The sequence below is a fragment of the Gekko japonicus genome, unplaced genomic scaffold (assembly GCF_001447785.1).
Source record: "Gekko japonicus isolate JY-2015 unplaced genomic scaffold, Gekko_japonicus_V1.1 scaffold3772, whole genome shotgun sequence".
Classification (NCBI taxonomy): domain Eukaryota; kingdom Metazoa; phylum Chordata; class Lepidosauria; order Squamata; family Gekkonidae; genus Gekko; species Gekko japonicus.
The window spans coordinates 75954-87295 of NW_015161521.1; the positions used below are offsets into that span (position 1 = coordinate 75954).

Here is an 11342-nt window from a genome sequence, read left to right on the forward strand (position 1 = left end):
ATACCCCGCCCTTCACTACCCAAAGGTGTCTCAGAGTGGTTTACAATCTCCTTTCCCTTCCCCTCCCCACAACAGACACCCTGTGAGGTAGGTGGGGGCTGAGAGAGCTCTGACAGAAACTGCCCTTTTTCAAGGACAGCTCTTACCAGAACTATGGCTTGCCCAAGGTTATCCAGCCAGGTGCAAGTGGAGGAGTGGGGAATCAAACCCGGTTCTCCCAGATTAGAGTCCGCGCACTTAACCACTACACCAAACTGGTGTTAACCACTACACCAAGCTGAGTTAGTGTGAGCTAGCTCACGTTTTTTTAGCCTCTGGCTCACACATTTTTATCTTAGCTCCGGAAGGAGGGCTCCAGAGCAAACTAATCTATGCAGTAGCCCAATTGCTCGCTCACAACTTCAATGCCAGTAGCTCACAAAGTAGCATTTTTGCTCACAGGGCTCCATAGCTTAGAGGGAGCATGGATTCTGGGAGATCTTTAGGCCCCACTTGGAGGTTGGCAAGCTTAGGTATTCTCAGTGTGGCGCAGTTGTGCCACAGCATCTCCTGCATCGCATGGCCAACCTCCCAGTTGGGTCTGAAAATCTTCCAGAGTTACAAGTGATCTCCAGCCTACAGATATAATTACCCTGGAGAAAATGGGAGGTTTGGTGAGTGGACTTGGTGGCATTATACCCCCCCCCCCGTCCTTCCTTTGTTGCTCAGTCGCACAGTCGAGTCCGACTCTTCGCGACCCCATGGACCAGATCACGCCAGGCCTTCCGGTCTTCCGCCGTCCTCTGACGTTTGCTCAATTTCATGTTCGTTGCATCTGTGACACTATGTAACCATCTCATCCTTTGCCATCCCGGTCTTCTTTGACCTTCAATCTTTCCCAGCATCAGGGTCTTCTCCAGTGAGTGCTCCCTTCTCATTGGGTGGCCAAAGTATTTGAGCTTCAGTTTCATTATCTGGCCTTCCAGGGAACAGTCAGGGTTGATTTATTTTAGGATTGACTGATTTGATCTTCTTGCAGTCCAAGGGACTCTCAAGAGTCTTCTCCAGCACCAGTCCTTCCTTGGAATTTCCCAACACAGAGTTGGCAGTAGGGTTGCCAAGTCCCCTTCGACCACTGGTGGGGTACAGGGGTTAGGGTTGCCAGGTTCAGGTTGGGAATTACCTGGAGAATTTGGGGGCGGAGCTTAGGGAAGGCAGGATTTGGGGACAGGAGAGACTTCACTGGGGTATAGTGCCATAGAGTCCACCTTCCAAAGGTGCCATTTTCTCCAGGTGAGCTGATTTCCATCACCTGGAGATCAGATATAACCCCAGGCAATGTTCCCTCTAAGCTGTGGAGTCTTGTGAGCAAAAATTCTACTTTGTGAGCTACTGGCATTAGAGCTGTGAGCGAGCGACTTGGCTGCTGCATAAACTGGTTTGCTCTGGGGCCCTCCTTCCTGAGCTGAGACAGAACTGTGTGAGCTGGAGGCTAAAAAAACTGTCAGCTAGCTCACACTAACTCAGCTTAGAGGGAACACTGATCCCAGGGGATCTCCAGCCACTACCTGGAGACTGTACAAACAAATCACCAGAATAATCTGTCACACTGTACAAATCACACTTGAGACTACTGTCTTGTTATATAGTTCTACTTATGACCATAACAAATGGCTTTGCCACCATGCATCAATGACATCTGCACCACTAGCTTGATTCTTAGCTATTTGGAACATACTTGCAGACTTCCTGTCATTTTGAATCTTGCCAGAGCTGGGTTGAGCGGCCTGATGAAGCCCTGAGAAATGGAAAAACAACCTAGGCGTGCCGTCGCCACTCCTTCTGTTAGCACTACAGCTAGTCTTGAGCTCATGCCATGTTCTGCCCGTCTTCTTTTGGAAACTCCTCTCTGCACCATAAACCATGGACCACATCATTCTGAAGAGAGACTTGTCCATTCAAGGACTATCAGGTCGCTATTCAACTGGTGTCGATGTCATTTATGCATGGTGGCAAAACCAGGGGTCATTTCCTGCAGGAGCGCACGGGAGCGGAGCTCTGGCAGTAAAGAGCCCAGGGGGTGGGCACATGCAACAAGCCCCACCCCCTGCTCCCAGATGCCCTCAGTCAGAGCAAGAAGCAGCCAGGTAAGTTGCAGAGCTCCCCCCGGCCCCCCGGTCCAAAACAGTCCAGTGGCACCTTTAAGACCAAGTTTTATTCAGGTACAAGCTCTCCCTCCTCTGTGAGGACAGATCTGCATGCCCCCCCCCCAGTAGCTAGCAATCCAAAACAGTCCAGTGGCACCTTTAAGACCAAGTTTTATTCAGGTACAAGCTCTCCCTCCTCTGCGAGGACAGATATGCACGTCCCCCCCCCAATAGCTAGCAATCCAAAACAGTCCAGTGGACCCTGAGTGGTGGGTGTTGCCTTCTGACACACTTCCGGTGATGTCAGGGGGCATGGCATATGCAAATAAGTTATGCTAATGAGTTATGCTAATGAGCTCCTGCACCTCTTTTCCTACGAAATGACCCCTGGGCAAAACCATCTGCTATGTGTATCATTTATGGTTGTAAGTAGAACTGTAGAACTGTATAAGAAGACAGTAGTCTCGAGTGCGATTTGTACGGCGTGACAGATTAGTCTGGTGATTTGTTTGCACAACTGCATTCGCTGTATTTCCATTTTTGTGTGGTTACTATCTGGAGACTGGCAACCCTGCACGTTCCAGGTTGGGAAATGTCCAGAGACTTGGAAGTAGAGCCTGGGGAGGGGAGGGAACTCAGCGGGGTCCAATGCCCTAGAGTTCACCCTCCAAAGCATCCATTTTCTCCAGGGGAAGTCTGGAGATGAGCTGGAATTCTGGGAGATCTCCAGGCCCCACCTGGAGGCTGGCATCCCTAGTGGGCCAACCAACACCCTGTGATCGGCAGGCCACAGGAAGTCTCTTGATCGGCCAGGCAGTATATTAGCTAAGAGTCTGTATCTCTCCTTTCAGTGCCTCCTTACAAATGTGATTTCTGCTTGGCCGAATTTTCAGTACAAGCCACTGACCTCAGGGACTCTGAGCTGGACGGTTCAGATTCAGATAGGTCCACCCCCGGGGGCTCGGCCTGGCAAAGAAAAGCTTTATTCCCATGGGAGAGGAGGTCCTTTTAAATAAAGGCCTCCCAAAATATCTGTGCAGCAGCAGCAGAGTTACTCTCACACTGGGATCCCTCTATTGTACATTTAATGGTTCAATCGCTGCCCTCAATAGTGAGACGTCTGGTGCTGGGCTGGAGGTGGAGAAGGCACCGTTTGCTTTCCAGAGGCTTGGAGCCGCATGATAGAGTAGGGGGAGGAAAGAGGGGCTCGGCAGTAACGTACAGGAGGGAGGGACCCTTGCGCACTCGGCCCCCACGCAGCACGTGAGTTTCTTCACCACCGTTCCGAACCTGCCTAAATTGACAACGGTGAGGCCTTCGTCACAGTTGCTGACTGGGAAGCAGGTCTTCACAATGGTCCTAATGTGGGGTCCTATATGGATGAAAAAGGAGAAAAGGGATTGGATGTAAATGAGACAGACGTGGGGTAGTTAGGCCACATACACACATACACACACACACTACTCAGCATTGTCATGCCTGCCCCCGACCCGGCGCCTAGGAGCTCTGAAACTGAGGACTCTGTGCCTTTAACACCTGCACCTCTTTTTCTACAAAATGACCTCTGGGTATAATGCCATGAAGTTCACACTCCAGAGCAGCCATTTTCTTCAGGGGGATTGATGTATTCAGGTACAAGCTCTCCCTCCTCTGTGAGGAAAGATCTGCCCGGAGATCAGTTGTAATTCTAGAAGATCTTTGGCCACCACCTGGAGGTTGGCAACACCCTGCATAATACATATCTGCTATAAACTGATGGGGAATGTCTCTTGCCTGTTTACAAAAGAGGAAGATCTATCCGACGTGCAACAACATGCCTACATCACTGCCCACGTGACCTGGAAGCGACATCGTCACATCTCAGTTGTCAGGGCAACACTCTGGTCTTTGGGATAAAACTCTATGGTAGAAGCCAAATTTACCATAGAGTTTTTGCCCAAGGACCAGAGCATCACCCCGACAACCTGGACATGATGACGTCACTTCCTGGTCATGTGGTCAGTGACAAAGAACATTGGATGGGCCTCCCAGCTGCTCCCAGTAAGTTCTGGAGAGCCAGTTTGGTGCAGTGGTTAAGTGCGCAGACTCTAATCTGGGAGAACCGGGTTTGATTCCCCACTCTTCCACTTGCACCTGGCTGGATGACCTCGGGCAAGCCGTAGTTCTGGCACAGCTGTCCTTGAAAAAGGGCAGTTTCTGTCAGAGTTCTCTCAGCCCCACCCACCTCACAGGGTGTCTGTTGTGGGGAAGGGGAAGGGAAAGGAGTTTGTAAGCTGCTCTGAGACACCTTTGGGTAGTGAAGGGCGGGGTATAAATCCAATCTCTTCTTCTTCTTCGTCTTCTTCTCCTCCCCCCAACCCCCTGCCAGTTGCCAGGAAGCCCCTGGCAAGCCTATCTCCCATTGCCTGCCTCTAGGGATGCCAGCCTCCAGGTGGGACCTGGGGATCCCCTGAAATTACAGCTCATCTCCTGAAATCAGAGATCATTTCCCCTGGAGAAAACAGATGCCTTGGAGCGTGTACTCTCCTCAGGCTCCAACCCCAATTCTCCAGGAGTTTCCCATCCTGGATCTGGCAATTCTACCTGCCTCTTAGTCACAACCCTGGTACTCCTTGATGGTTTCTCATCCAATTACTTGTCAGGGTCGGCCCTGCTTAGCTTCTGAGATCTGACGAGATCGGGCTAGCCTGGGCTATCCAGGTCAGGGCAGAAGTATAACAGACATCAGCTAATGACTAGGCTTTCTTGGTCGTGGCCTCCATCTAGGGAAGGCCTTCCCCTTTGAGGCTTAACCAGTTTGTTATTTGCAGGGGTCGTTTCGTAGAAAAAGAGCTAGGGGGACTCATTAGCATAACTCATTAGCATATGCCACACCCCCTGACATCACCGGAAGTCTGTCATAAGGCCACACACCCCGCCCCCAATGGTCCCGGCCGCTGCCGGCCTTGCAGCTCCACTGCCGAGCCCCATGAGGGGCCCGGCGGTGGACCTGCAAGGCCAGCGGGAGTGCAAGGAAGCCCGCTTCGTCATGTGCTCGCCCCCCGTACCTCACCCGGGGGAACTGTGATACCCCGCGATCCCCCCCAAAATGACCTCTGGTAATTTGTTGGTTTTCAGTGCCAGGTCAGGACATCTTTGTCCTTTAATTAATACTTGTTCTTTTTTTAATCCCGCCGTTTAGATGGCCATTTGGCCTGCTTTTTCTACGTGGTTTATGCCACTTGTCAGCTTGCTGTTCTGAAGCTTTTCCCATTTCTTATGGATAATTGGTATGATGGACAGGTTAGGTTCTGCCTCTCCCTAAAAGTGGCAAATGAGAGCTTATAGAATGTCAGAGAGAGTCATTTGGAAAACTGTTGGGAGTCAGTTAGGAGTTGGCAGCTGGGAATTTGAGAGGGGAAAAGGAGGATGTCTACTGAGTCTGACTTTGGGGAATGTTGGAAATAGGTGTGTGTTGCAAGGTCTCATTCAGTCATTATAGGGTTAATCTGTTGTTTACCTTGTGGGCTATTGTTTAGCCTGACCCTGAAGGAAACCTGGCACAGAGCCAATGGAAAGATAGCCCAGGAAAACTGAAGTCTGTTTTGTAACTTTGGCCCCAGTCACATGGACCGGATATCGCGGGGGAGGGGAGGCGTGGCTGTTTGCACCGGAGCGAACTACCGCGCAGCAGCCAGATCAAACGTCCCGCCGGATGTCCCGCCGGCGTCCTGTGGTTGGGGGGAGGTGCTGATCATACCTCACTCCTGCGGCACGGCAAAGAAGCGGCGCCACGGGGGTTGTGTTGTGTTTTTTTAACCCAAGTGTTCACATGTGCCGTTGGGTGCTTGTGCGCACCCGTGGAGACTTGACAAAAAACCCAAAGTTTTCACGACGGGACATGGGCGGGCGCTGGATGCCACGAGCTAACACCGGAAACATGATCTGATGCCCGCCCTTGCCCTGCGCTTTCCAGAAACTAGTACCTCCGAGGTACTAGTTTTTTACAGCACATCTTCGGAGTGAAGCCTCGGGTGAGCCACGGGAACTCTATGCTTCCCCGATGTGGCGGTGTGCTCAGCCTATCTTCCATCTCTCTAGAATGCCTAATGCTCCGTGTGACCGGGGCCATTGATTGGTTAATGCAATCAGGTGACTTCCTTCTAGGGGTCAAGAAGAAAGAGAATCTCCATTACAGTCATGGTTGAGCGACCAAGTGGCCTGTCTGTCTGTAGCTGTAAAGATGTGAAGATGTAGTTCTAGGTATCTCTTTTATTTTGTAGGTTTCCTGTGTACCCTTTCCCCTTAAAAATAAAGATTTTTACTCAGAAAAAAAAATCCTCCCCTCCAGTGAAGCAAAGATCCATTGCAAACTCTGAATATCTAAGTATTTTTGACTATTTTTTCCCAACAGAGAAGAGCTGCTTTTTGAAGTGGGCTGAAAATATCTTTAACAAAAGGATCCCAGTTGCAGAGATGGGACCAAAGTTCAGACGTTTAATGGAAATGAAATTCAGGGGGGTAGCTGTGTTGGTCTGAAGCAACAGAACAAAGTTTGAGTCCAGTGGCACCTTTAAGACCAACAAAGTTTTATTCACGGTATAAGCTTTCCTGTGCATTTACACTTCTTCAGATACATTGAAATGGAAGTTGCCAGTCCATACATATAGGTAGAGGGTGAACTGCAGAATAGCATACAGTATAATGAAAATGTTTAGCAGATGCTGTTATATAGATCTGCTGTTTAACTGTTGGATACCTTAAAAGCTCAAGCTAGCAATTTGTCTCAGGCTGGAGATCCCAAGCAAAAAATCACAGATGTGGCTAGGGGAGTTAAAGAGGCATTGCAAAGCTAAGGCCAACAGTGGCCCCGGTCACACAAAGCATTTGCCCTGCTGAAGGCACGGGAGTCCCGCGGATTTTCCGGGCGCTATCACACCGCAACTTCTGGGAAGCGCAGTGCTCCTGCAGTGAACCCGTGGCTTCCCGCCAAAGATGTGGCTTAAAAAACTACTACTTACGAGGTACTAGTTTCCGGAAACCGCGGGCCAAGGGCGGGCATCTGATCGCGTTTCCGGTGGAATTACGTGGCGTCCGGCGCCCGCCAATGTTCGTTGCAAACAAGGGTGTTTTTTTTCTCCCAAGTCTCCAAAAGAACCCAACAGCGCATGCGCACAAAGAGCGATTGCTAGTGTGATTGCGTGGTGCGGCTTCTTTGTGTTCGAGAGAGGGCCACGGGAGGCTGCAATGGGGGTGAGCGGCAGAGGCCAGGCTGAGAGTGGGCCGCGTGTCCCAGGGAGAGAGGGAGGGAGGGCTGCTGGCAGGGAAGGGGGATCTGGTGGGTTAATCTCCCTCTCCCCTCCTTGCAAGCGGAACACGGACCCCGACCGGAGTGGGCCGCACAAGACCCTCCCAGAGGCCGCATCTCTTTCCTTTCCCTTTCTCATCAGCCCAGTTGCTCTCGGTGGAGGTGCAGAATACTCGTGTGATTGGCATCTCCCCCCTGACCATGGGACTGGGACCGGGACGTGTGATCGGGTGGCCGCATGTTATTTTCCTCTGAGGCAAATAGCCACGCTTCCCCCCCTCCGCATTTTCCTGCCCGTGTGACTGCCGCCAGTGACTATCAGGGTGGAAAGTGCTGTGACATCACAGCCGACTTACGGTGATCCCCATGGGGTTTTCAAACAAAAAGATGAATATAGGTGGTTTTCCCCTTACCCACCTCTGCATAATAACCCTGGACTTCCTTGGTGGTCTCCTATCCAAGTGGTAAGCGAGGCTGACTCTGCTTAGCTTCCAAGGTTTGCCAAACAATAGGAATCCCGAGCATATGAAATGTACAGAGATTAAAAAACCGCAAGGGTAGACCATCAAAGCATTCACAAATTTCACAAGTTACCATTAGACAATAGTCTATTGCAACATAATCACAGTATAATCACGAGTATAATTAGTGGTCACAAAAAACACTAGTAACCATTCAAAGAATAGAAGACAAAATTTGGTATAACAATTCAATAGTGAAGAAAGAGTCCAGCAGGCAACTCCTCCATATCCTTTCAGTATAATAGTGTCCTAAAGACCTCAAACTCCACAAGGAAGTCAGAGGATGTCCCAAAGATAAATCTGCAACCAAAAAACGCCCTTCCTAGATATGCCAGATGTTTCAAAGCATTCTTCCTCAGTTGTATGGCTGAAAAGTGGAACCTGATTTCCACAATAATCTAAGCACAGCTATTGTTTCAAATTGAATCTGTGATTCTCTATTCCATTGGAGACATGAGCTGTGCCTAGATTGTTAATTGTTATACTGTGATTATGTTGCAAAAGACTATTGTCTAATGGTAACTTGTGAAATTTGTGAATGCTTTGATGGTCTACCCTTGCATTTTTTAAATCTCTGTAGCCTCCAAGGTTTGACAAGACTGGTGACCTACTTCTTTATCCCTACTTAGGTCCACATTGAATAATCTAGTCTTCATGCCGGATAAGTCTGTCATTCATTTCAATTCATCTAACATGGGGCAAATATCCTCTGCCTCCCCCACCCCTTTCATAACAAGGTGAACCCTGTTTAATCTAAGGTGCAAAGGTTATCATGGAAATCCAGTGACAAGAAGTTGATGGGAGTACTTTTCAGATAGGGATACTCCAGGTAATTAATTCACAGCAGGGGCTCCAGTCGGGCCAAATTCCTGTTCCGTAGATATCATTTATGATTAATCCAGCCGTGCCTGCCAAAAGGAAAACTGTGTGGGATTCTGATTATTTGCCTCACGTCTGCAGAACTCTGCTGGAAGCTTTGGGTCTTCCCCACTTACCCACTGTGCCCTCTGCTTGGATGATGCCACAGGTGTCGAAACCAGGGGGGCAAGTGTGTAAAGGCCCCATGCAGGTGTCTCCAAAGCCTTCACAAATCTCACACGACACAGACGCCCCTAAAAAGCAGGACACAGAAAATTGATTCTCTCTTGTCTTTCTGAGGGGACGACAACGACAACCTTTGAAGTAAACGGGAAGCCTAGGGTATTTAAACTAGGGGGAAATGGAGAGACTGGAGTTCTCCTGGAATGACGACTGACCCCCAGATGACAGGGATCATTTCCTCTTGAGAAAATAACACCTTCAGAGGGCAGTCTGGTATAACGCAGATTCTAGGTGCTCCCTCCTCAAATCCCCCCTTCACAGGCACTGGCCTCAAATCTCCTGGAATTTCTCAGGGCAGAGTTAGCAGCCCTAGAAGGGCATCCTGCCCCTTTTCCTTTTTGGCACTCAGTGGAGACTGGAAAAAGAGGAGGAGGAGGAGGAGGAGGAGATTGCATGTAAATTAAATAATTTAATTTGCATATAAATTTAATAAGTAAGGGGACAATATACATCCTCGTCGTACTCCTTTTCCTATGCTAAACCAATCACTTGATCCATATCCTGTTATAACTGTCGCTTCTTGACCCTCATACAGGTTTCTCAAGAGACCTGTGAGGTGGTCTGGTACTCCCATCTCTTGAAGGACTTGCCATAGTTTGTTGTGATCCACACAATCAAAGGCTTTAGCGTAGTCAGTTAAATATGAGCAGCCAGTGTGATGCAGCGACAAAAACGTCTAATGTAATCTAGGGCTTTATCAGCAGAGGCATAACATCCAAATCGCAAGATGTGATAGTCCCACTGTACACTGCACCTGGAGTGTTGTGTGCAGTTCTGGAGGCCTCACTTCAAAAGGGATGTGGACGGAATGGAGCAGGTGCAGAGGAGAGCAACGAGGATGATGGGGGGCCTGGAGACCCAGCCATATGAGGAAAGGCTGAGGGACTTGGGAATGTTCAGTCTGGAGAAGAGGAGGTTGGGGGGGGGACACGATTGCTCTCTTTACATATTCGAAGGGCTGTCATTTAGAGGAGGGGCAGGGAGCTGTTCCTGTAGGCAGCAGAGGATTTAAATCATGGGTTTAAATTGAAGGTTGGAAGGTACCGGCTGGATATTAGGGGGAAAATTTTTACAGTCAGAGTTGCGCAACAGTGGAATCAGCTACCTAGGGAGGTGGTGAGCTCCCCCTCCCTGGCAGTCTTTAAGCACTTGTCAGGGATGCTCTAGGCTGATCCTGCATTGTGCCTGGACTAGATGGCCTGTATGGGCCCTTCCAACTCTGTGATTCTATGAAGGGGCTACTGGACTCTTGCTCTTTTCTACTGCTACAGACAGACTAACAAAGCTATCCATCTTAATCTATTACATAATTAGTATGGGTAGTATCATGATAAAAAAAGAAACAAAAAGAAAGATTTTCCTCTTAATGAGGGCAATATGTCCTATCCAAGATAATTTTTAGCTTGTTGTTGTTGTTCAGTCGCACAGTCGAGTCCGACTCTTCGCGACCCCATGGACCAGATCTCGCCAGGCCTTCCTGTCTTCCGCCGTCCTCTGAAGTTTGCTCAACTTCATGTTCATTGCATCTATGACACTGTCTAACCATCTCATCCTTTGCCGTCCCCGTCTTCTTTGACCTTCAATCAGCTTTATCTGATGTTGGGTGGCCGGTCGGACTCGAGTCCCGATGACCTACATCGGGCACTTGAAGCCGTGGCTGGTTGGCTCCGACTGAGTCGATTGAAACTAAACCCGGCGAAGACAGAGGTCCTGGGCCTGAGTCAGACCGGGACAGGAGTGGGGCTCCCCCTCCCGACCTTTGATGGGGTACCTTTGGTGCCTGCGTCTGGGGTTCGGAGTTTGGGAGTACACCTGGACTCTGCCTTAACGATGGAGGCCCAGGTGGCAGCGACTGTCAAGTCCGCCTTTTTCCATCTTCGGCGGGCGCGGCAGTTAGCCCCCTACCTGGACCGAGATGATCTGGCCACAGTGATCCATGCGACGGTCACCTCAAGGCTAGACCACTGCAATGCTCTCTACATGGAGCTGCCTTTGTTGCAAATCTGGAGGCTGCAACTGGTGCAGAATGCTGCGGCCAGGCTGTTAATGGGTCTCTCTAGAAGGGACCACATTCAGCCTGTGCTGAAAGCGCTGCACTGGTTGCCAATAGCGTACCGGATTCGCTTCAAAGTGCTGGTTCTTACCTATAAAGCCCTATATGGTCTGGGTCCAGCCTACCTGAGGGACCGCCTTTCCCCGTATGTTCCCCCAAGAGCACTACGGTCCGGGGCCCAAAAATTACTAACTGTGCCGGGCCCCAAAGATCCAAAATTGGCCACCACGAGGGCTAGGGCTTTTTCGGTGGCG

The 11342-nt window shown here is 49.9% G+C and overlaps 1 protein-coding gene across 1 annotated transcript in view; it reads right to left on the bottom strand.

Moving 5' to 3' along the window:
• LOC107125795 (phospholipase A2 inhibitor and Ly6/PLAUR domain-containing protein-like) overlaps positions 1–11342 on the bottom strand; it is a 19018-nt gene that overhangs the window by 3936 nt on the left and 3740 nt on the right. Inside the window, exons 2-3 of the mRNA XM_015429257.1 lie at positions 8930–9046; positions 3349–3498 (exon numbers count right to left, since the gene is read on the bottom strand). Of these exons, the coding sequence (XP_015284743.1) occupies positions 3349–3498; positions 8930–9046 (267 nt within the window). The remainder of the gene's footprint in view (positions 1–3348; positions 3499–8929; positions 9047–11342) is intronic.